Source organism: Scyliorhinus torazame, chromosome 4 (genome assembly GCF_047496885.1).
Source record: "Scyliorhinus torazame isolate Kashiwa2021f chromosome 4, sScyTor2.1, whole genome shotgun sequence".
Taxonomy (NCBI): domain Eukaryota; kingdom Metazoa; phylum Chordata; class Chondrichthyes; order Carcharhiniformes; family Scyliorhinidae; genus Scyliorhinus; species Scyliorhinus torazame.
In genome coordinates, this window is record NC_092710.1 from 318,016,277 (window position 1) to 318,043,163 (window position 26,887).

At 47.0% G+C, this 26,887-nt stretch overlaps 1 protein-coding gene across 1 annotated transcript in view; it reads right to left on the reverse strand.

Annotated features, from left to right (window-relative positions):
* Positions 1–26,887, reverse strand: part of plb1 (phospholipase B1) — a 288,667-nt gene that overhangs the window by 140,073 nt on the left and 121,707 nt on the right. Inside the window, exons 25-26 of the mRNA XM_072500134.1 lie at positions 11,997–12,097; positions 5,277–5,358 (exon numbers count right to left, since the gene is read on the reverse strand). Coding sequence (XP_072356235.1) covers positions 5,277–5,358; positions 11,997–12,097 — 183 coding nt within the window. The remainder of the gene's footprint in view (positions 1–5,276; positions 5,359–11,996; positions 12,098–26,887) is intronic.

A 26,887-nucleotide genomic window follows, 5' to 3' on the forward strand; every position in this document is an offset into this window, starting at 1 on the left:
CTCCTTCTGTACTGTGGTGGTGCTAACAGATAGGTGCTTGACAGCCGGTGTAGACACAGCCTCTTGCTGTGCTGTATGACTCGATGACTATGGTTTTGATGCCAAAAAAACAGGCCCCATGGATGTCGCAGTGGGATTAATAATAATAATAATGATCGCTTTTTGTCACAAGTAGGCTTCAACGAAGTTACTGTGAAAATCCCCTCGTCGCCACATTCCGGCGCCTGTTCGGGGGGGCTGGAATGGTAAAGTATGTTCAGATCAGACACAGGACATCTGATGGCCAAATTTGAATTTTTTGCGGCCACTACGCAAATAAAAACTCTATCCCACGTGCTGCTGGTCCATCAGAGGTGCTGTTTTTCGAGTGAGCTATTTAAGGTCCTGTCAGCCCTCTTGGATAGATATTAAAAAAATCCCATGATGCTAGTTTGAAGATAACCAGTCTGTGGGAAATTATCCTGACCAATATTTATCCCTCACACAGCATCACAAAAACAGATTGGCTGGTCATCATCATATTGCTGTCTGTGGGAGCTTGATTTGCATTAACTGGTTGCCATGTCTCTCAGATTACAACAGTGACTGTACTTCCTTGCGTTGGGAAAACAAAACAAAGGTGCAAGAAAGCAGACAAGATCCCGAAAGGGCTACAGATCACAAACCCACTCAAGTCGACCTACAACACAGACTACGCTGAGAGACTCTACCGTCGCACCTCTCTCACACTCCTCAACCACCTCTTACACCAGCGCTACAGCAGAAGCCGTAACCTGGAAACCAAGATAGAGGCCATATTCTCCACTTGCGCTCAGGACGCAGCAGACCAGCTGCGGGACACCGCCAAACAGATGAGACAACAATACTACGCCACCTAAGTGCACATCAAGAACAGGAAGCTTGAGAAACTCGGCATCACCACCAGCAGCAACCAAGCCACCCCCGGTGCCACAGTAGAAAACAATACAGGGGAATCCATTGTCAACTTGTCGCCTACACCCTTCAACCAGACGAAATCGAAGTCCTCAGCAGCGGGCTCAATTTCTGCACCACCACCAAAATGGACCCCATCAGTCTCGCGGCAGACACGGAGGAATTCATCAGGCGAATGAGGCTCCGGGAGTTCTTCCACAGACCGCAAGAGGCCGCCAGCGAACCCAATGAGTCAACCAATGAACCGGAACAGCAAACCGAGAGATCTGCGGTGCGGCAATCGAAGAGGATAGAGTCAAATTGGACCCCTCCGGAAGGCCGCTGCCCTAGACTCGACATGTATGCTCAAGCCGTCAGGGCTCGTGTCGATGCCAGATTCATCAGTCGCATTCACAAGGCAGCCCCGAACGTCACCCAAGCACAACGCAATGCCATCCGCGCTCTCAAGACCAACCGCAACATCGTCATCAAACCAGCAGACAAAGGAGGGGCCACCATCATACTGAACAGAACGGACTACTGCAAAGAAGTGTACCGACAATACAATAACCAGGAATACTGCAGACAGTTACCCGCAGATCCGACCAAAGAACACACCCGCCAACTCAACAGACTGATCAAGACCTTGGATCCAGACCTTCAGAGCACCCTACTTCTCTCATCCCACATACTCCCCGCGTTGGAGGTCATATACACAAGGCCAACACACCAGGCCGTCCTATCGTATCAGGCAATGGGACCCTGTGTGAGAACCTCTCTGGCTACATCGAGGGCATCTTGAAACCCATCGTACAAGGAACGCCCAGCTTCTGTCCTGACACGACGGACTTCCTACAGAAACTCAGCACCCATGGACCAGTTGAACCAGGAACATTCCTCATCACAATGGACGTCTCGGCACTCTACACCAGCATCCCCCATGACGACAGTATTGCTGCAATAGCCTCAGTACTCAACACCGACAACTGCAAATCTCCAGATGCAATTCTGCAACTCATCCGCTTCATTCTGGATCACAGCGTCTTCACCTTCGACAACAAGTTCTTCACCCAGACGTACGGAACAGCCATGGGGACTAAATTTGCACCTCAATATGCCAACATCTTCATGCACAAGTTTAACCAAGACCTCCTCACCGCACAGGACCTTCAACCGACGTTATACGCCAGATACACCGATGACATTTTTTTCCTTTGGACCCACGGCGAAGAATCACTAAGACGACGACATCAATGAGCTCCATCCCACCATCAGACTCACCATGGACTACTCTCCAGAATCGGTTGCATTCTTGGACACACTCATCTCCATCAAGGACGGTCACCTCAGTGCTTCGCTTTATCGCAAGCCCACGGATAACCTCACGATGCTCCACTTCTCCAGCTTCCACCCTAAACACCTTAAAGAAGCTATCCCCTATGGACAAGCCCTCCGTATACACAGGATCTGTTCAGGCGAGGAGGAGCGTAACGGACATCTACAGATGCTGAAAGATGCTCTCGTACGAACGGGAAATGGCGCTTGACTCATCGATCGACAGTTCCAACAAGCCACAGCAAAAAACCGCACCGACCTCCTCAGAAGACAAACACGGGACACAACCGCCAGAGTACCCTTCGTCGTCCAGTACTTCCCTGGAGCGGAGAAACTACGACATCTTCTACGCAGCCTTCAACACGTCATCGATGAAGACGAACATCTTGCAACCTTAAACAAACTATTGTTTGCAGCAAACTACCCAGCCTTCAGAACAGCGACCACGACACCACACAACCCTGCCATGGCAATCTCTGCAAGACGTGCCAGATCATCGACATGGGTACCACCATTACACGTGAGAACACCACCCACCAAGTACATACTCGGGCGACTCGGCCAACGTTGGCTACCTAATAAGCTGCAGGAAAGGATGTCCCGAAGCGTGGTACATTGGCGAGACCATGCAGACGCTGCGACAACGGATGAACGGACATTGCGTGACAATCGCCAGGCAGGAATATTCCCTTCCAGTCGGGGAACACTTCAGCAGTCAAGGGCATTCAGTCTCTGATCTCCGGGTAAGCGTTCTCCAAGGCGGCCTTCAGGACGCGCGACAATGCAGAATCGCTGAGCAGAAACTTATAGCCAAGTTCTGCACACATGAGTATGGCCTCAACCGGGACCTTGGATTCATGTTGCATTACATTCATCCCCCACCATCTGGCCTGGACTTGCGAAATCCTACCAACTGTCCTGGCTTGAGACAATTCACACCTCTTTAACCTGGGGTTACCCCTATCTCTGGATCTGTAAAGACTTAATTACCTGCAAATGCTCGCATTCAAAGCATTGTCTGGCACCTTTGACTTTGTCTATATATATGTTTCTGGAACCTACCTCTTCATTCACCTAAGGAAGGAGCAGTGCTCTGAAAGCTAGTGTTTGAAACAAACTGGTTGGACTTTAACCTGGTGTTGCAAGACTTCTTACTGGGAAAACAAAGGCAGTTTTGAGGGATTTATATTTGTACTGGTAAACATTAATAATAAGGTGCAGTTTTAAGTGGGTTTAATTTAATGTTTCTGTGCCTGGAAGGGTAAAATCTACAATTAAATTGTTGCTGGTAAAAAAGGTTGTTTGTATGTGTGGGGGTTGGTTAATGTCCAAATGTGTTTCTGTTGTGTTTAGAGGGGGAAATGGTGTGGAGAATAATTAAAAGGCCTAAGCATGTGGGCATTGCTTAGTAACTGGGGCCTTGTAAGGTAGAGATGCTTTTAAGTTTTAGTTTTAGCTGCATTTGTGGGCATACATTGGAAAAGCAGGCTATTCGGCCCATCGAGTATGCACCGACCCACTTAGGCCCTCACTTCCACCCTATCCCCATGACCCAATAACCCCTCCTAATCTTTTTGGACACTAAGGGCAATTTAGCATGGCGATTCCACCTAACCTGCACGTCTTTGGACTGTGGGAGGAAACCGGAGCACACGGAGGAAACCCACGCAGACACAGGGAGAACGTGCAGACTCCGCACAGACAGTGACCCAGTGGGGAATCGAACCTGGGATCCTGGTGCTGTGAAGCCACAGTGCTAGCCACATGTGCTACCATGTTGCCTGGACATGTTGGAGGCAGGATATTGAAGACTGAACAGCTTTCAACTCGGCCAGGAGAAGTCGGACAGGACAAGGGAGTTGCAAAGTTGCAACTTCGTAAGGAACAAGATACGATCCAAATAACCAGGGAATTGGGACAGAAAGAAAGTTTAAGGCACCCAAAGTTAAGAGAACAGAGACCAAGATATTGTTCAGAAGAATTCAAGGAAGTGTAGACAAGGTGCTCTGAGTTAAAGAGATAATTGTAGTAACTAGGTTTAAAGTGGGACAGCAGATTTCAGAAATAGATTAAATATTTGATGTCATTTAATACAATCTGGCAATCAAGAGTTAAAACAATTGTGAGCACATTCTCCCCTTGTCTGCGTGGGTCGTGGGTTTCTTTCGGGTGGTCTGGTTTTCTCCCACAGTCCAAAGATATGCAGTTTGGGTGGATTGGCCATGCTAAATTGCCCCTTAGTGTCCAGGGATGTGCAGATTGGGTGGGGTTAAGGGGATAGGGATGGGGAGGGCCAGTACAGGCGCGATGGGCTGAATAACCTCCTGCTGCATGGTAGCAATTCTATGACAATATTTCTATGACAGTCAAGACAAAGAAATTCTAAAGGAGTTGGCATAAAATCCTGGACTGGATTCGCTGTTCAAAGTGGAGCGTAAACTTTGTTTAAAGGTGTCATTTGTAAAACCTGATTGGATTTCAGAATACAAACCGTTCAAGGAGAGCATAATTATGAGGGAAGATTTTAAAGCATGTTTTTGGAAGTGGAAACTCTCATCTGGAGGCTTCTGAGGTGAAATCAACAGACATTAACTTGGGGTCGGGGCAGAGTATGTGTATTTGACCACAGTCCTCTTATGTGTTTAACAGGGACTTTTTGTGTTAATTAGATCATTATAGTTTATGATGCACTTTGAAATCCATGTTAATCTTTAAATCTGTGTGTACTTGTTCAGTTGGGGGGGGGGGGGGGGAGTAAATCACTATTGCATAATAATCCAACTTTTCATGTTTAATAAATGATTGTTTCCTTGCTGTTAAAACTAATTGGCAGCCCTGTGATTCTGTTCCTCCACGTTTTATTTTTGAAAAGTAAACATTACGGTCTTTTGAACCAGGGTTCCATTCTGGGATCTTCCCGTCCAGTTATAACACCAACTGGGATGGTAACACTTGACTGTAAAATGTTTTGTGTTGTCCCGACACTATCAAAGGTATTACATCAGTAATATCTTCCCTTTTTCTCCTACCTGATATTTCCGATTCAGGAACTGAAGTTTATCCAACTGTGTTGAGTTGTCTTGTGGGTCAATGACACACTCACAGAGCAGCCTGCAGAATAATGAAGACTCTGATCAGATATGCAGGTTACCATGGAGTACAGCTCCTCAAGCCTGTTCCCCCATGTGATGAGATCATGGCTAACCTGTACCCTAACTCCATCCAACTGCCTTCATGCTATAACCCATCATACTCTTGGCTGGGGAAATATCTATTGATTTCAGATTTAAAATTATTAGTTGAGCTGGCATCGACCGCTTTTTGTGAGAGAGAGCTTCATGTACACGTCCACCGCCCTTTGTTTGAAGATGTGATTCCTTCAATGGTTTGATCTGGTTTTGAGGTCATGTCACCTTGTTCTGGACTCCCCCACAGCAGACAAAGCTTCCCTATCCACCCCATCAACACCTTTCAAAACCCTAGAAAATCACAGTCAAACATTCCACACGGCGGGAAACATGAATCTATTTGACATAAACTCCTCTCCCCTTTAATAAAATCCCTGTAAATGTTTCCATTTCAATATATCCAATTCCCTTTTTAAACGTTATCAGCGATTCTGCTTCCGTCAAGGTTTCGGGATGGATATTCCACCAGATCCTAACAACTTGCTGTGTTTCATTTTGCCAATGATCTTAAATTCCCTCATTATCCACACCACCAAACCAGCAGTTTTCCTTACGCATTACAACTCAACATGGCGACTGTTGGGGAGGTGGTGGTATAGTAACATTGTCATTGGATCATAGAATCATATGAAAGTTATAGTACAAAAGGAGGCCATTCGTTCCATCTGTCCATGCCAGCCCGAGGATATCCAGTTGCCCTTTCTAATCCCACCTTCCTGCACCCGCCCCATAGCCCTGCAACTTGGAGCACGTAAGGTGCAGATCCAGGTACGTTTTAACAGAGTTTTGGGCCTCTGCCTCCACTACCAACTCGGGTAGCAAATTCCAGACTCCCCCTACACTCTGCATAAAAAAGGTGTTCCTCATGTTCTCTCTACACCTTCTGCCTCGTATGGAGTAGAGACCTAGGGTAATGCTCTGGGGACCTAGGTTCAAATCCCCCTTTCTCCTGCTCACAGCAGATGATGAAATTGGCCCCTAAAGGACAAGGCTCCAATTTAATTTTCAAAATCGCCGACAGAGGTGGATGCAGGAAGGTGTGACCAGAACCAGAGGGCACAGTCTGAGGATATGGGGTAGACCGTTTAGGACAGAGACGAGGAGAAATCTCTTCACCCAGAGAGTGGCCGGCCTGTGGAATTCGTTACCACAGGAAGTCGTTGAGGCCAAAACATTGTATGTTTTCAAGAAGCAGTTAGATATAGCACTTAGGGTGAAGGGGATCAAAGGATGTGAGGGGAAAGCAGGATTAGGCTATTGAATTGGATGATCAGCCACGATAACAATGAATGGTGGAGCGGCTTGAAGGATAGAATGCCCTCCTCCTGCCCATATTTTCTATGTTTCTATATCTATGGTGATAAAGAAGGAGACACAGAACCCCACAAGCCTAGGACTGGCCCAGGACATGTACACATGGTTAGCCGGACCTCTCCCACAACGCTCGCACTTATCCTCCACTCCCACAAACAACCTACTCATCCTAGACCTAGTTAAATGAGTCCTATGCACTACTTTCAGGTGCATTAAGCCAAACCTCACACATGAAGGGGATCAGGGATTATGGATAGAAGGCAGGAGAATGGGGATGAGAAACATGTCAGCCATGATTGAAATGTGGAAGAGACTTGATGGGCCGAATGGCCTAATTCTGCTCCTATGTCTCATGGTCTTATTATCTCATGAAGAGGTGGATCCTCCTCATGATTTTCCACCCCACCAATTTTTGTATCCCCACGAATGTACTGATCAACCTTCCGACTTTCAAGTCTAAACCATTTATATAAACCATAAACGGCAAGGTCCCCAACACTGATGCCTGAATGACCCCACTGGACACAGGCTTCCAGTCAGAAAAGCAGCCCTCACCCATCATCCTCTGCTTCCTGCCACTCAACTGATTCTGGATCTAATTTGCCAAATTCCCTTGGATCTCAGGGGCTCTTACCTTCGCTATCAGTCTTCCATGTGGGAATTTCTCAAAAGCCCAGCTGAAGTCCAAGTAGACTACGTCAAATGTATTGCCCTTATCTGCACACCTGGTCACTACTGCAAAAAAATCCTTTCCTTAACCAAACCAAGCTGACTGTTCTGATTAATCCCTGCCTCTCCAACTGCAGATTGATTCTGTCTGTCAGAATTGCTTCCAATAGATTCCTCACCACTGAGGTTAGACTGACTGGCCTGTAGTTTCCTGGCTTATCCCTTCCTCCCTTCTTGAATAATGGTGCCACATTGGCTATCCTCCAGTCCAGAGAGGGATTGAAACACTCCCAGCAATATGATTGCTCCCTTTTTGTTTTTAAGTTCTACCCATATGGCTTCATTTGAAGAGGCTTCTAAGATGTCATCCTTCCTTAATTGATTCCCTGATCAAAAATGCGACCCCCCCTCCTCTTTTACCTCCTTCCCTGGCTCGCCTGAAGATCCCGTTTCCTGGAATATTGAGCTGCAAATCCTGCTCCCCTTTCAACTATGTCTCAGTGACAGCAATAACTTCATACCCCCATGTTTTAGTTTGTGCCCTCAACTCATCTGCCTTGTTCGTCAGACTCCTTGCATTAAAGTAAATGCCATCCAAACTCCCTTGTGACTTAACTGGTCTATAACGTCTATGCCTTCCTGACTCACTTGCTGTCTCGTCTAATTTTAGCTGTGCATCTTCTCCTGCTGAACCTTCTCTCAGGATCCCACCCCCCCTCCTAAGTTAATTTAAATTCTCCCCAAAAGCATTTGTCACCCTCCCTGCAAGGACACAGGTCCCATTTGGTTCAAGTGCAAACTGTCTGCCTTGTACAGGTCCCACCATCTCCCTAAATGGTCCCAATGTCCCAGAAATCTAAAGCCCTCCCCCAAGCACCATCTCTCCAGCTACACATTCATCTGGACTAACCTCCTATTTCTATACTCATTAGCATGTGGCACCGGAAGTAACCTAGCGATTAAAAGTAGACAAATCTCCAGAGCCAGATTAAATGTATCCCGGGCTGTTGAGTGAGGCAAGGGATGAAATAACAGTGGCGCTGGCAATAATTTTCAATTCGTCTCTGGCCAGAGGAGGGTGCCAGAGGACTGGAGGATAGCCAATGTGATGCCATTATTCATGAAGGGAGGAAGGGATAAGCCAGGAAACTACAGGTCAGTCAGTCTAACCTCAGTGGTGGGGAAACTATTGGAAGCAATTCTGAGAGACAGAATTAATCTGCAGTTGGAGAGGCAGGGATTGATCAAGAACAGTCAGCATGGTTTTGTCTGACCAACTTGATTGAATTTTTCAGGTGTGTAGAAGTTTGCGGATGATATGAAAATTGATGGGGTGGTAAATAGTAAGGGGAATAGCCTTCAATTATCGATGGGCTGGTCAGATGGCTGGCAAATGGGAAATGGAATTCAATCCGGAGAAGTGTGAGGTGATGCACTTAGGCAGGTCAAACAAGGCAAGGGAATGCATGATGAATGGCAGGACCCTGGGATGCATCGAGGATCAGAGGGACCTTGGTGTGAATGTACATTAGTCCCTTAAGGCAGCAGAGCAGGTGGATGCAGTGGTTAAGAAGGCAGATGGCATACTTGCCTTTATTAGCTGAGGCATAGAGTTTAAAAACAGGGGGGTATATGCTGGAACTGTATAAAATGTTGGTTAGATTACAGCTAGAGTATTGTGTGCAGTTCTGGAATCCACATTACAGGAGGGATGTGATAGCACTGGAAAGGGTGCAGAGGAGATTTACCAGGATGTTGCCTGGGCTGGAGAGTTTTAGCTATGAAGAGAGGTTGGATAGGCTGGGGTTGTTTTCCTTGGAGCAGAGGCGACTGAGGTGGGATGTGACTGAGATTAATAAAATTATGCGGACATTGATAGACAGGAATAAACTTTTCCCCTTGGTGGAGGGATCAAATACCAGGGAGCATAGACTTAAGGTAAGGGAAATGAGGTTTGGAGGGGATGTGAGGAAAACTTTCTCACCCAGGGTAGTGGGAGTCTGGAACCCGCTGGTGGAGGCAGAGACCCTCAGAACATTTCAGAAGTATTTAGATTTGCACTTGCGATGCCAGGGCATGCAAGGCTATGGGTCAGTGCTGGAATATGTCATTAGAATATTATGGTGATTGTTTTTGTCCGGTAAACAGGTTTGATGGGCCAAAGGGCCTTTTCAGTGCTCTATGACCCTATGACTCTAACTCTATGAGATTACTACCTTCTAGGTCCTGTTATGTGATCTACTTCCTAGCTCCCTAAATTCTGCCTGCAGGACCTTATCCCCTTTTCTGCCTCTTTCATTGGTACCAATGTGTATCACAATATCTGCCCTCCCCCTTCAGTATGCTCAGCCATCGTTCAGTGGCATCCCTGACCATGGCACCAGGGAGGCAACATACCATCTTGGAGTCTCTTTCACAGCCACAGAAATGCCTGTCTGTTCCCCTTACAATTGACTCTCCTGCCACTGTGGCACAGTCATCTCCCCCAGCAGTATCCAGAACGGTATATCCATTAGAGAGGGGGATGGCCACAGGGGACTCCTGCACTACCTGCCTTCCTCTACTCTGCCTGGTGGTCACCCATGCCCTTTCTGCCTGTTCAAACCTCACCTGCGGTGTGACTACCTCACTGAACCTGCTATCCATGACTTGCTGAACATGGCACATGCTCCACAGTGAATTCACCATCAGCTCCAGCTCCGAAATGCGGTGAGCCAGTAGCTGCAATTGTACGCTCTTCGTGCTCACTTGTCACCAGGGACAATTGAAGTTTCCATGATTTGCCACATAGCACAGGAGAAGAATATCAGGGCTACGAGCTCTCCTGCTATGACAACACTTAAACACCTTATTTACTCAATTTTTTAACAAAACATTATGCTTATATAAGAATGTGATTAACTTATATCTCTTACTCTAACTTTACTTCCCTTACCCTACTTTGCTTACTTATATTACATTATTATAATGACCTTGACTTTGACTTATTTGTGTTGTTTCTCAGTTAATCACTTCTGCCAAAAAAACAGCTTTTATGGGTGACACGGTAGCACAGTGGTTAGCACTGTTGCTTCACAGCGCCAGGGTCCGAGGTTCGATTCCCGGCTTGGGTCACTGTCTGTGCGGAATCTGCACGTTCTCCCTGTGTCTGTGTGGTTCTCAACCCCATAACCCAAAGATGTGCAGGGTCGGTGGATTGACCATGCTAAATTGCCTCTTAATTGGAATTTATTTTTTTAAAAAGAAGGCCTACGGGATACTTGCCTTCACTTGCCGCGGCATAGAATATAAGAGCTGGGAGGTTATGCTGGAGCTGTATAAAATGCTGGAGTACTGAGTCTAGTTCTAGTCGCCACTCTATAGGAAGGACGTGACTGCACTGGAGAGGGTACAGAGGCAATTTGCCAGGATGTTGCCTGGGCTGATCGTTTCAACTATCGAGAGACTGGATAGGCTAGGGTCGTTTTCCCTGGAGCAGAGAAGGCTGAGGAAGGACCTGATTGAGATTGTATAAAATTATGAGGGACATAGATAGGGTGGATAGGAAGGAACTTTTCTCCACAGTGGAGGGGTCAATACTAGGGGGAAAAGATTTATAATAATAATAATCTTTATTGTCACAAGTAGGCTTACATTAACTCTGCAATGAAGTTACTGTGAAAAGCCCCTAGTCGCCACATTCCGGCGCCTGTTTGGGTACACAGAAGGAGAATTCAGAATGTTCAATTCACCTAACAGCACGTCTTTCGGGACTTGTGGAACGAAACCGGAGCACCCGGAGGAAACCCACGCAGACACGGGGAGAACGTGCAGACTCCTCACAGACAGTGACCCAAGCTAGGAATCAAACCTAGGACCCTGAAGCTGTGAAGCAACAGTGCTACTCACTGTGCTACCACGCTGCCCCAAGGTCATGGGCAGGAGGCTTAGAGAGGATGTGAAGGGAAACCTTTTCACCCAGAGGGTGGTGGGAATCTGCAACCCGCTGCCTGAAAGGGTGGCCAAGGCGGGAACCCTCACAACATAGGTGCAATACCGACAATTCCATCCAATCACATGGATTTCCTCCCGGCTAGTCAGTAAGTTTAGCAAAACTTTGAAACAAACTGAGATAGTCCTCGCTCTTTGCTTTCATTTGGTACCGGGGTGCGATCGTCGATGGCAAGGCTGACATTTAATGCTCACCCCTAGATACCCTGAGAAGATAGCGATGGACCTGCTCTGTTAATCCGAGCAGTTCTCCTGGTGAAGGCCGCGGAAGGTATTGGGGGAAAATTTCAGGTTATTAACCCAGTGATGATGAAACATGAGAATGGTTCACGGCAGGGAAGTATGTAACTCGGAGTACACCATTGTAGGCTCCACCAGGAAATTGTTCTCGTGGTCCAATACCTGCTGTTATAATAATAATTATTATAAGGTTATAATAATAAATCCCGTACAAAGAGATAACTCTGCTTGAACGGGTCAAGGCCACTCCCTCTTTCACTTCCTGCTGATAGGATTTGTAATCAAAGTGCGCTTGGCAGTTAGAAGGTCCAATTTCTCATGCAAAGGTTGATTAAGAGGAATACAAACTTTAAAAGGAACCGTGGACACTTCACTCTGCTGTCAGCAAAAAACTCCCGCAACGGTAAGATGTAGAAAACTGTCACCAGGTTCACAAAAGCTCTTGGGACCTGAAACAAAATGAAAACATAAATCCAGAATTAAAATAAATGCAAAATACAGCTGGAAACCTGAAATAAAAAATGCTGGAAAATGCTGGCAGCATCATTAGCAGAGTTACCAAGTCCGCTTGAATCTTCCACAGAACTGAAGAGGCTTTATTTTTATTAGTTTATGGGACTTGGGTCGTTGGCCGAGCCGGCATTTATTGCTCCTCAATTGCCTGTGAACTGGGTGGCTTGCTCGACCATTTCAGAGTCAACCACATTGCTGTGGGTCTGGAGTCACATGTAGGCCAGACCCTAGGTGAGGGCCGCAGATTTCCTTCCCTGAAGGGCATTAGTGAACCAGATGTGTTTTTACACCAATGACAATGGGTTCATGGTCATTAGATTATTAATTCCAGATTTTTTATTTCAATCAAATTTCACCATCTGCCGTGGTGGAAGTCAAACCCAGGGCCCCAGAGCATTAACCTGAGTCACTGGATTTCTAGTCCAGTGACAATCCCACTGCGCCACTGCCTTCCTTAAAAGATGTGGAGATGCCGGCATTGGACTGGGGTGAGCACAGTAAGAAGACTTACAACACCAGGTTAAAGTCCACCAGGTTTATTTCGAATCACTAGCTTTCGGAGCGCTGCTCCTTCCTCAGGTGAATGAAGAGGTGGGTTCCAGAAACATATATATAGTCAAAGTCAAAGATGCAATACGATACTTTGAATCCGAGTCTTTGCAGGTAATTAAGCCTTTACAGGTTCCAGGCGGAGCAACTGGAGAGACGGATATTCACAGGTTAAAGAGGTGTGAATTATCTCAAGCCAGGACAGTTGGTAGGATTTCGCAAGCTCAGGCCAGATGGTGGGAGGTGAATGTAATGCGACATGAATCCAAGGTCCCGGTTGAGGCTGTACTCATGTGGGCGGAATTTGGCTATAAGTTTATGCTCGGCGATTCTGCGTTGTCGCGCGTCCTGAAGGCTGCCTTGGAGAACGTTTACCTGAAGATCAGAGGCTGAATGCCCTTGACTGCTGAAGTGTTCCCCGACTGGAAGGGAACATTCCTGCCTGGCGATTGTCGCGCGACGTCCGTTCATCCGTTGTTGCAGCGTGCAACATCTTCTTCGCAGCCTTCAACACGTCATCGATGAAGACGAACATCTTGCCATGATCATCCCACACCCCCACTACTTGCCTTCAAACAACAGTGCAACCTCAAACAAACCATTGTTTGCAGCAAACAACCCAGCCTTCAGAACAGTGACCACGACACCACACAACCCTGCCATGGCAATCTCTGCAAGACGTGCCAGATCATCAACATGGATACCACCATTACACGTGAGAACACCACCCACCAGGTACGTGGTACATACTCGGCCAATGTTGTCTACCTCATACGCTGCAGGAAAGGATGTCCCGAAGCGTGGTACATTGGCGAGACCATGCAGATGCTGCGACAATAGATGAACGGACATTGCGTGACAATCCCCAGGCAGGAATGTTCCCTTCCAGTCGGGAACACTTCAGCAGTAAAGGGCATTCAGCCTCTGATCTTCGGGTAAGCGTTCTCCAAGGTGGCCTTAAGGACGCGCGACAACGCAGAATCGCCGAGCAGAAACTTTATCATAGAATTTACAGTGCAGAAGGAGGCCATTCGGCCCATCAAGTCTGCACCAGCTCTTGGAAAGAGCAACCTACCCAAGGTCAACACCTCCACCCTATCCCCATAACCCAGTAAACCCACCCAACACTAAGGGCAATTTTGAACACTAAGGGTAATTTAGCATGGCCAATCCACCTAACCTGTACATCTTTGGACTGTGGGAGGAAACCGGAGGAAACCCACGCACACACGGGGAGGATGTGCAGACTCCGCACAGACAGTGACCCAAGCCGGAATCGAACCTGGGACCCTGGAGCTGTGAAGCATTTGTGCTATCCACAATGCTACCGTGCTGCCCAACTTATAGCCAAGTTCCGCACACATGAGTACGGCCTCAACCGGGACCTTGGATTCATGTTGCATTACATTCGCCCCCCCACCATCTCGCCTGGGCTTGCGAAATCCTACCAACTGTCCTGGCTTGAGACAATTCACACCTCTTTAACCTGTGATTACCCCACTCTCTGGATCTGTAAAGACTTCATTACCTGCAAAGACTCGCATTCAAAGTATCGTCTTGCATATTTGACTTTGTCTATATATATGTTTCTGGAACCCACCTCTTCATTCACCTGAGGAAGGAGCAGCGCTCCGAAAGCTCATGATTCGAGACAAACCTGTTGGACTTTAACCTGGTGTTGTACGTCTTCTTGCTGTTCCCTAAAAGAAGTAGAAATGTGATGAATGGTATAGTTCTTAATGGCATCATTAACAGCCCTCTTTGTCTTATGTCCATGGCACCTTTGTCCATCTCTCCTTTGTTCCATCCTATGCCTGTCTTTCTATTCTTCTCCACCTCCTCCACCCGCTTCTCTATTACCTTTCTACCTCTTTTCATTTCTGTAGCAGGATCAGGTGGACTTACATAGAAACATAGAAAACAGGAGTAGTAGACCATTCGGCCCCTCAAGCCTGCTCCGCCATTCATTATGATCCTGGCTGATCGTCCAACTTAATAACCTGTTCCCGCAATCCCCCAATATTTTTTGATCCCTTTAGCCCCATGAGCCAAATCTAACCCCCTTCTTGAAAATATACACAATGTTTTGGCCTCAACAGCTTTCTGTGGTAGCGAATTCCACAGGCTCACCGCTCTCTGGGTGAAGAAATTTCTCCTCATATCTGTTCTAAATGATTTACCCCATGTCCTTAGACTGACCCCTGGTTCTGGATTCCCCACGCTGCTAGAATTTAATAGGTTTCTGTGAGATTCCCCCCCTCATTCTTCTAAACTCCAACAAGCATAATCCTCAATTCTGCGCCGTCAAGGAACCTTCCACGGAAGACCCCATCAGCGAAAGACCGGAAAATCCCACAGGAAGAGGTCATATGGCAAGATTCATCTCCAAGACAAATAGGATCTCTTTTGGTCAGGTACCTTCCTGTAGTTTATGGGCATTGCATTTTAGAGAGAGTGCAGAGCTTTCCTATATCAGCGCCATGGATGAGAGATTTTGGTTATGTGGAGAGATTAACAAGCTGGACGTGTTCTCCTTGGAGATAAAAGGCTGATGGGAAAATTTAAGGGGGGTGTTCAAAGTCAAGAGGGCTTTGGTAGAAATAATTCAGAGGAAATTGTTTCCAGAGAGCGGGGTCAGTGACCAGAGGACACAGATTTACGATCATTTACACAAGAACCAAGGTGCTATGGAGAAAGTAAATTATGCCACATGTTGCTTTGATCTATGCGCTGACTGTAAGGGCAGTGGAAACAGGTACAATAGTGATTTCAAGAAGAAAGTTGGATAGATTCTTCAAGGGTAAAGATATGAAGGGCAATTGGAAACGAGCTGGGGAATGAAACCGATTGGATAAGACTTTCAGAGTTGACAGGCCCGATGGGCTGAATGGCCCCCTTCTGTTCCACACCATTCTCTGTTCCCAAAATTAGAAATAGGAACAGGAGTAGGCCATTCAGCCCGTCGTGCCTGCTCTGCCATTTAATACAATCATGGCAGATCGGACATTTCAATGCCTTTTACCACCCATTATTCCCATAACCCTTTGCATTATTAATCCGAAATCTATCAATTTCTACCTTAAATATTATTAATGACTGAGCTTCCACAGCCCTCTGTGGTAGAGAATTCCAAAGATTCACGAACCCCTGTGTAAAGAAATTTCTTCTCATCCCACTCCTGCATGGTTTCCCTTTGTTCTGAAATTGTGCCCCCTGGTTCTAGACTCTCCGACCAAAGGAAACATCTTGCCTGAATATAGAACATAGAACATAGAAAAATACAGCACAGAACAGGCCCTTCGGCCCACGATGTTGTGCCGAACCTTTGTCCTAGATTAATCATAGATTATCATTGAATTTACAGTGCAGATGGAGGCCATTCGGCCCGTTGAGTCTGCACCGGCTCTTGGAAAGAGCACCCTACTCAAGGTCAACACCTCCTCCCAACACTAAGGGCAATTTTAGACACTAAGGGCAATTTATCATGGCCAATCCACCTAACTTGCACATCTTTGGACTGTGGGAGGAAACGGAGCACCCGGAGGAAACCCACACAGACACGGGGAGGATGTGCAGACTCCGCACAGACAGTGACCCAAGCCGGAATCGAACCTGGGACCCTGGAGCTGTGAAGCAATTGTGCTACCGTACTGCCCTTAAGAACAAATTAATCTACACTATATCATTCTACCGTAATCCATGTACCTATCCAATAGCTGCTTGAAGGTCCCTAATGTTTCCGACTCAACTACTTCCACAGGCAGTGCATTCCATACCCCCACTACTCTCTGGGTAAAGAATCTACCTCTGACATCCCCCCTATATCTTCCACCATTCACCTTAAATTTATGTCCCCTTGTAATGGTTTGTTCCACCTGGGGAAAAAGTCTTTGTCTACTCTATCTATTCCCCTGATCATTTTATAAACCTCTATCAAGTCACCTCTGATCCTTCTCCTTTCTAATGAGAAAAGGCCTAGCACCCTCAACCTTTCCTCGTAAGTCCTACTCTCCATTCCAGGCAACATCCTGGTAAATCTCCTTTGCACCTTTTCCAAAGCTTCCACATCCTTCCTAAAATGAGGCGACCAGAACTGTACACAGTACTCCAAATGTGGCCTTACCAAAGTTTTGTACAGCTGCATCATCACCTCACGGCTCTTAAATTCAATCCCTCTGTTAATAAGACCATAAGACCATAAGACATAGGAGCGGAAGTAAGGCCATTCAGCCCATCGAGTCCACTCCACCATTCAATCATGGCTGATTGATGAATGCTAGCACACCATAGGCCTTCTTCACAGCTCTATCCACTTGAGTGGCAACTTTCAAAGATGTATGAACATAGACCCCAAGATCTCTCTGCTCCTCCACATTGCCAAGAACTCTACCGTTAACCCTGTATTCCGCATTCATATTTGTCCTTCCAAAATGGACAACCTCACACTTTTCAGGGTTAAACTCCATCTGCCACTTCTCAGCCCAGCTCTGCATCCTATCTATGTCTCTTTGCAGCCGACAACAGCCCTCCTCACTATCCACAACTCCACCAATCTTCGTATCGTCTGCAAATTTACTGACCCACCCTTCAACTCCCTCATCCAAGTCATTAATGAAAATCACAAACAGCAGAGGACCCAGAACTGATTCCTGCGGTACGCCACTGGTAACTGGGATCCGGGCTGAATATTTGCCATCCACCACCACTCTCTGACTTCTATCGGTTAGCCAGTTCATTATCCAACTGGCCAAATCTATCATAGAGTAGAATCATAGAATTTCCCTACAGTTCAGAAGGAGGCCATTCAGCCCATCGAGTCTGCACGGACCCTCTGAGAAAGCGTCCTACCTAGGCCCACTCCCCCGCCCTATCCCCTTAACTCATTAACCCCACCTAACCTTTTGGACATAAAGGGGCAATTTAGCATGGTCAAATCCACCTAACCTGCATATGTTTGGACTATGGGAGGAAACCTACACAGACACGGGAAGAACGTACAAACTCCACACAGTCACCCAAGTCTGCAATTGAACCCGGGTCCCTGCTGCTGTGAGGCAGTAGTGCTAACCACTGTGCCACCGTGCCGCCCGTCGACCCTGTCTATCTCTAACCAAAGGAAACATCTCACCTGCATCTACCCCGTCTATTCCTTTCAGTATATTGTAGGTTTCAATGAGATCATCTCTCATTCTTTGAAACTGTAGTAAATACAGGCCCAGTTTGCCCAATCTCTCTTCATAAGAAAGAACCACCATCTCCGGGATAAGTCTGATGAACCCTTGTTACACTCCCTCTATGGCAATACTATCGTTTCTGAGGGAAGGGGACCAAACGGCACACTGGAGACATTTGAAGGATGTGTTGTAAAGGGTAAATACCCATCAGAAAAGAACTGGTTTGTGGCCTTCTCCTTTCAACAATATCCCAAGCGTTGCTTATTGGATGAAGTGACAGAGATTCCTACACTGCTGGTGTTGGATTTTAAGAAATTTCCCTAAATAGATGGAGCAGGCACTACCTATATTAGGTCCAGGGCAATAACAGGCAGGTTAATGAGGTAGGAAGGAACAATCTTTGAATATTTGACTCATCAGTGGTCACATCCTGTGGCGAGAAGCTGGAAGCAGAATCTCACACCAGGGTCTCCGTTCAGCTTGTGAGATGGGAGTGGACTCTGGGAAGAGGGTGGAAGTGGGCTGAGGAGGAGTCAGCAGAATGCAAAAGGGAATCTTAATGGTGGGTTTTCTTTTGACTTTTTCAATAAGATATACAACACTGGAACAGACCATTTGGCCCAACCAACCCATGCTTCATATAGGGTGTTGGTGAGGCTGCATCTGGAGTATTGTGTTCAGTTTTGATCTCCTTTCCTGAGAAAGGACATATTGGCACTGGAGGGAGTGCAGAGGAGATTCACTAGGTTGATCCCAGAGTTGAGGGGATTAGATTATGATGTGAGGTTGAGTAGACTGGGACTGTACTCATTGGAGTTTAGAAGGATGCGGGGGGATCTTATTGAGACATATAAAATTATGAAGGGAATGGATAGGATAGATGCGGGCAGGTTGTTTCCACTGGTCGGGGAAAGCAGAACTAGGGGGCATAGCCTCAAAATAAGGGGAGGTAGATTTAGGACGGAGTGTAGGAGGAACTTCTTCACCCAAAGGGTTGTGAATCTCTGGAATTCCTTGCCCAGTGAAGCAGTTGAGGCTCCTTCTTTAAACGTTTTTAAGAAAAAGATAGATGCCTTTCTAAAGAATAAAGGGATTCGGGGATATGGTGTACGGGCCGGAGAGTGGAGCTGAGTCCACAAAGATCAGCCATGATCTCATTAAATGGCAGAGCAGACTCGAGGGGCCAGATGGCCTACTCCTGTTCCTAGTTCTTATGTTATTATGTTCTTATGTTCACCCTCTCTTCCCATATCTGACTTTATCAGCATAATTCTCTGTTCCGTTCTCCTTCATTTTTAAAAATTCTTCATTCACAGAATGTGGGTATCTCTGCCCATCTCTAGCCCATGAGAAGGTGGCGGTGAGCTGCCATCTTTAACCACTGCACCCGCTGTGCTGTTAGGGAGGGAGTTCCAGGATTTTGACCCAGCGACAGTGAAGGAACGGCATTATCTTTCCAAGTCAGGATGGTGAGTGACTTTGAGGGGAACTTGCAGGTGGTGGTGTTCCCATGTGTCTGCTGCCCTTGTCCATCTCAATGGAAGAGATCATGGACATGGAAGATGGTACACACTGCTGCCACTGTGCATTAGTGCTGGAGAAAATGAATGGTTAAGGTGGTGGATGGAGTGCCAATCCAGGGGGCTGCTTTATCCTGAAAGGTGCCAAGCTATGAGTGTTGTTGGAGCGGCACACATCCAGGAAAGTGGAGAGTATCCCATCACACCTCTGACTTATGGCCTTGTGGGTGGACAGGCTTTGGGAAGTCAGATGGTGCGTTACTCACCACAGAATTCCCAGCCTCTGACCTGCTCTTGTAGCCACAGTATTTATATAGCCAGTCCAATTCAGTTTCTGGTCAATGGTAACCCTCCAAGGAAGCGAAGTAATCCCCAATGGTAATGCCATTGAATGTCATGGGGCGATGTTTGGGTTCTTTCTTGTTGGGGGTGATCATTGCCTGGCACTTGTGTGGCGAAAAGGATATTTGCCACTTATCAACCCAGACGTGAATGTTGTTCAGGTCTTGCTGCCTATGTTTTCCCCTTTGGTGCATCTATACTATTGGCTCCAAGCACTCCCTGTGGCAGTGAGTTCCACACCTACACCACTCTTTGGATAGAGAAGCTTCTCAATTCCCTGCTGAATTTCTCGGTGACTATCCTATATTGATGACCTTGAGTGATGACCCTCCCCACACACGTTCTCTGTATCCACTTTATCGAAACCTTCCATAATTTTAAAGCCCTCTTCAGCCTTTCGTTTTTCAAGAGCAAAGAGACTCAGCCCCTTCATCCTCCCCTGGCAGCTACACATCGACATTCCTGGTTATTTTTGCGCCTTGTAAATTTTCAAGCTTGCAAAATTTTTTTTTTTTGCGGTTCCTTTATTTTCTTTTACGATACGGCAATTATCCGTAGTACTCTACGTTTTTTCTGTTCAAGGTTCACTGCAAAATTAGTATAACTTCCTTATTTTCAACTCTATCCCTCTCGAAGCAAACCCAAGTGTTAGTAGTTTTTTAATGGCCTTGTTAACCTCTGTCGTTACTTAATGATTGGCGTAATGCACTTCCGGGTACCTTTGCTCCTCTATCTCATTTAGATTAGGATTGTTTTTTTAAATAAATGCAACCCTCCTCATTTTTCATGTCAAAATGCAATATCTGATGTTTCCCTGTTCTTTCAGGGTGTTCAGTCCCCCTATTGGACAGCCAGCAGTATTGAATAACACAAGGGTGGGGCCCAGGACCTGTAGCTGACACTTCCTGGGCCGCCCGCTGTGCCCCGTGCTTTAACTCTGATACCCGGCACTAGGGACCAGGCCTACATTGTTGGGCACAGGGAAGAGGGCTCCACTCTGAACGTGCCCAATTTGGGAGGCACGGCAGGCCAAACGGGAGACACTGCATCTGTCTGTGCCAAAGCAGTGGGCAAGACACGCTCAAGCACTTGGTTGTGCCCTCTTACTGGCATCGTTCTATTATGAATGTAAAACTCAACAAGTGGAAAATGGAAGAAAATAGAAATCCAAAGAGGTGCAGGTTAGGTGGAATGGCCACACTAAAGTGTCCAAAGGTGAGGTGGGGTACGGGGATGGGGAGAGGGAGTGGGCCTGGGTAGGGGGCTCTTTCAGAGGGTCGGTGTGTTGAATGGCTTCCTCAAATACTGTAGGTATTAGACATGTTACAGCACAGAAAGAGGCTATTCGGCCCATCATGTCGAGGCTTGCCCGAGGACACACAGGCGCCCTTCATACTTGCACTCGGTCCATAGCCCTGTAGCTTACAACACTTAAGTTACAGAGCAAGGTATTTTTTTGTTCAAACATTGCATTAAGGCATTTATGGTTTTATAAGAACAAAAGATACAAATACAAATGTAAACATAATTTAGTAAGTACACCCCCCCCCCCCCCCAACCAACACCATACCCAGCCAACATGGCTTAGACACACAATTCCCAAGTCCCTTCATCTCCTCTCGCTGATCCCGCCTAAACCAAACTAAACTAACTCCCACTACCCCCTCAATCCCTACCCCCCCCCCCACCTTTATTGTATATGCTAACAGTTTAGTTTTTTTCAAAGAAGTTGATAAACGGCTGCCATCTCCAGACGAACCCTAAAAATGAAGGTACTTTTTAAAACAGTTTAGGGTCTCTGCGTCCATCACCAACTTGGGCAGCGAATTTCAGACTCCCACTACCTCTCTGCGTAAAAACGTTTTTCCTCATGTCTCCTCTACACCTTCTGCCTCTTATCTTGAATCTATGTCCCCGGTTCTAGAATTCACCTCCAAGGGAAACAATTCTAGGATTCTAGGATTCTAATAGGTCACCAACATATGCTTGGATGATGATTACCGCACAGATACAGGCCCTTTGCCCAATTGGTTAATGTCAGCCTTTATGCTCCAGTAAAGCCTCTTTCCATCTTCCCTTATCTTTGTCTATCAGTGTAACTGACAATCCCCATCTCCTTCTAGTTTCCTCTTCAATGTTTCTATACTATTTTCTTCACTCTGGGCGCGGTTTCATGGCTGGGCCGTGCTTGAGAGAGAGTGCAACGCGGCCATTAGATCTCAGGGGAAGACAGAATCGGTAACCGTGCGGTGCCGAACAGTTTGCGATCTAACCGGCCTGTCTCTGTAGGCGAGCACCGAACCCCGCGGCAGCGTGGCGAGAAACCAATCATCACCAATTAAAGCCAATCTCCATACCATTAACGGGAACGACCCTGTACTTAACGGCCCCCCGTGATCTAACCGCGTCTCCAGCAAGCGGTTACGGGGTCGCTGATTAGTAAACCTTTTGGCGGAATGGCTGCAGTGGGGATCTGAGGAGGGGAGGAGCCATCTTCACTCCCAGGCAATGAGCCTGGGGGCACTGGGGTTGCTGCCCAGTGCTCGGGGAGGGGGGATTGTGGTGGGGGGATGTGTCTCAGCGCCTGTAGGTCCACCAACACACCCCTGGATCATGTGCACCCATGACGGGGGCAACTCTAGCTCCCGCCTATCAGTCCCACCGACCACCCACAACTCCCACTGACCGCGCGGCTGAAGGCTATTGCTAACCGGGAACTGGCAATCGTAGTTCAGTGAGCACTTCACAGCACCCAAGTGGATTCCCGTGGGTAGGCGGGCCATGTTGCAGGTGGGAGTTATTGGACGGGATTCTCCATTGCCCAACGCCGATATTGTAATCGGCGATCGGGCGGAGAATCCCTTCCATCGCCCAAATCGGGGTCGGCTCCGGTTTGACCCCAGTTTCCGGGTCTTCGTCCCCTCCGAAGTGGCATCATCGTGTCGCGCGGCGCACGGCGTTAGAATGGAAGGCACTCCCCCGATGCTCCGCCCCCAATGGGCTGAGTTCCCGATGGCACGGGTGACATATTGTCTGAGCGGTCAGGAATCCGGTGTGGCATGCAGGGGTCCGGGGGGGGGGCCTTCCGCGAGGGCTGGGGGGACTGGTGGGGGATTGCCAGGGGGTGGCTAGAAGGTGGCCTGTGGGGTTGTATTTGGCGGCTCGGGTCCGCGCATGGCCGGCGCCATGTCGTACGGCGCGACCGCTGCACATCATCGCTGTGCGCATGCGCGGCCATGGGCCCGGCCATTCTCCGGCAGTTTTTGCTGTGAGGTTTTCCAGAGCCATTGCTACCCCCTCACCAGTCCCGGAATCGGTGAGGGTTCAAAGGCGATTTGGCATCATAAAACGCCTGGGAATTCTCCATTTCAGTTGGCACTTAGCCGCTGAAATGGAGAATCCAGCCCATTGTGTGGCATTTACTGACTAGCACGCCGGGTGTTTTTCAGCGGTGGAGGCGGGTCGCCAGCGGGATTTACCGACCCCACCGTTGTCAATGGGATTTCCCAGTAACTTCACCCCTTGTCTGGAATGTCCCACTAGCATGAACAGCCAGTAGATCACGCCCAGTGAGTACAGACACAGGGTTGATTCAATATCACTCCCACCACATGGATTGCAGCAACTGGTTAGTCAGTCTGGGGAGCTATAGTAGGATTAGCAGTAGTGTCGAACCCGAGTAATAGAAGTGTAAATAGTTTAATAAACATGTTGAAGTTATCGCCATGTCTGAACCTTCCTTTGTCAAGTACACCACAAGGAAGCCGCTTATGCTACACCTAGAGCTTAACAAATCATGGTACCAGCAGTGAACTGTTTCAATCCATAGAGCCATACCTCAGCGTTCAGTGACAACCAACAACGATACCTAGGCAAGATGTTCGAGATCCGGGTTCCGCAGCAGCTCCAGTGCCACGGCGATCTCCGCGAAAACTGGCTGGCATTCCAGCAAAAGTTTGAAATCTTCCTGGTAGCAGCTGACCTACTAGACGTGGCCAATGCTGAAAAGACAGAGCTTCTGCTCACCATCGCCGGTGCCAGAGCAGAAGAAATCTTTAAAAAATTCAAGTTCTCCAAAAGGCAAAACAGGAGCAACTTCCAGGCAGTCCTGGACAAATTCGGCAAATACTGTGAGGAAAACACACTCCAACCAGCAAGAAAAGGTAAGAGATGCGCCAGTACTCACCACGAGGCCGAGATCCAGGAGCAGAGAACAATTTTGATCGGCGGCCATCTTTCTAAAGGGACTGCACTTGCGCAGTTGCGCGAGAAGCGCACAGAACAGGAAGGTCCATTGCGCATGCGCGAGACGCCGCGCATGCGCAATCACGAAAATGGCCCCCGGTACAGGAACAGCGATTTGCGCATGCGCAAACGCTTCCTACGAATGATGTCACATGCGTCATAACGTCAGAAGCCCCGGACCATGCCCATTTAAAGGGGAAACTAACCAAATCAAAGAAAAAATCTTTTAAAGCCGTAAAACATAAGAACATAAGAACACAAGAACTAGGAGCAGGAGTAGGCCATCTGGCCCCTCAACCTTGCTCCACCATTCAATGAGATCATGGCTGATCTTTTGTGGACTCAGCTCCACTTTCCGGCCCGAACACCATAACCCTTAATCCCTTTATTCTTCAAAAAACTATCTATCTTTATCTTTAAAACATTTAATGAAGGAGCCTCTACTGCTTCACTGGGCAAGGAATTCCATAGATTCACAACCCTTTGGGTGAAGAAGTTCCTCCTAAACTCAGTCCTAAATCTACTTCCCGTTATTTTGAGGCTGTGCCCCCTAGTTCTGCTTTCACCCGCCAGTGGAAACAACCTGCCTGCATCTATCCTATCTATTCCCTTCATAATCTTATACATTTCTATAAGATCCCCCCTCATCCTTCTAAATTCCAACGAGTAGAGTCCCAGTCTACTCAACCTCTCCTCGTAATCCAACCCCTTCAGCTCTGGGATTAACCTAGTGAATCTCCTCTGCACACCCTCCAGTGCCAGTACGTCCTTTCTCAGGTAAGGAGACCAAAACTGAACACAATACTCCAGGTGTGGCCTCACTAACACCTTATACAATTGCAGCATAACCTCCCTAGTCTTAAACTCCATCCCTCTAGCAATGAAGGACAAAATTCCATTTGCCTTCTTAATCACCTGTTGCATCTGTAAACCAACTTTTTGCGACTCATGCACTAGCACACCCAGGTCTCTCTGCACAGCAGCATGTATTAATATTTTATCATTTAAATAATAATCCTTTTGCTGTTATTCCTACCAAAATGGATAATCTCACATTTGTCAACATTGTATTCCATCTGCCAGACCCTAGCCCATTCACTTAGCCTATCCAAATCCCTCTGCAGACTTCCAGTATCCTCTGCACTTTTTGCTTTACCACTTATCTTAGTGTCGTCTGCAAACTTGGACACATTGCCCTTGGTCCCCAACTCCAAATCATCTATGAACAGTTGTGGGCCCAACACTGATCCCTGAGGGACACCACTAGCTACTGATTGCCAACCAGAGAAACACCCATTAATCCCCACTCTTTGCTTTCTATTAACTAACGAATCCTCTATCCATGCTACTACTTTACCCTTAATGCCATGCATCTTTATCTTATGCAGTAACCTTTTGTGTGGCACCATGTCAAAGGCTGTCTGGAAATCCAGATATACCACATCCATTGGCTCCCCGTTATCTACCGCACTGTTAATGTCCTCAAAGAATTCCACTAAATTAGTGAGGCACAAACTGCCCTTTATGAACCCATGCTGCGTCTGCCCAATGGGACAATTTCCATCCAGATGCCTCGCTATTTCTTCCTTGATGATAGATTCCAGCATCTTTCCTACTACCGAAGTTAAGCTCACTGGCCTATAATTATCCGCTTTCTGCCTACCTCCTTTTTTAAACAGTGGTGTCTCGTTTGCTAATTTCGAATCCGCCGGGACCACCCCAGAGTCTAGTGAATTTTGGTAAATTATCACTAGTGCATTTGCAATTTCCCTAGCCATCTCTTTTAGCACTCTGGGATGCATTCCATCAGGTCCAGGAGACTTGTCTACCTTTAGCCCCATTAGCTTGCTCATCACTACCTCCTTGGTGATAACAATCCTCTCAAGGTCCTCACCTGTCATAGCCTCATTTCCATCAGTCACTGGTATGTTATTTGTGTCTTCCACTGTGAAGACCGACCCAAAAAACCTGTTGAGTTCCTCAGCCATTTCCTCATCTCCCATTATTAAATCTCCCTTCTCATCCTCTAAAGGACCAATATTTACCTTAGCCACTCTTTTCTGTTTTATATATTGTAGAAACTTTTACAATCTGTTTTTATATTCTGAGCAAGTTTACTCTCATAATCTATCTTACTCTTCTTTATAGCTTTTTTACTAGCTTTCTGTTGCCCCCTAAAGATTTTCCAGTCCTCTAGTCTCCCACTGATCTTTGCTGCTTTGTATGTTTTTCCTTCAATTTGATACTCTCCCTTATTTCCTTAGATATCCACGGTCGATTTCCCCTCTTTTTACCGTCCTTCCTTTTTGTTGGTATAAACCTTTGCTGAGCACTGTGAAAAATCACTTGGAAGGTTCTCCACTGGTCCTCAACTGTTTCACCACAAAGTCTTTGCTCCCAGTCTACCTTAGCTAGTTCTTCTCTCATCCCATTGTAATCTCCTTTGTTTTAGCACAAAACACTAGTGCTTGATTTTACCTTCTCACCCTCCATCTGTATTTTAAATTCCACCATATTGTGATCGCTCCTTCTGAGAGGATCCCTAACTATGAGATCCTGAATCAATCCTGTCTCATTACACAGGACCAGATCTAGGACCGCTTGTTCCCTCGTAGGTTCCATTCCATACTGTTCTAGGAAATTATCACGGATGCATTCTATAAACTCCTCCTCAAGACTGCCTTGACCGACCTGGTTAAACCATCGACATGTAGATTAAAATCCCCCATGATAATTGCTGTATCATTTCTACATGCATCAGTTATTTCTTTGTTTATTGCCTGCCCCACCATAATGTTACTATTTGGTGGCCTATAGACTACTCCTATCAGTGACTTTTTCGCCTTACTATTCCTGATTTCCACCCAAATCGATTCAACCTTATCCTCCATAGCAC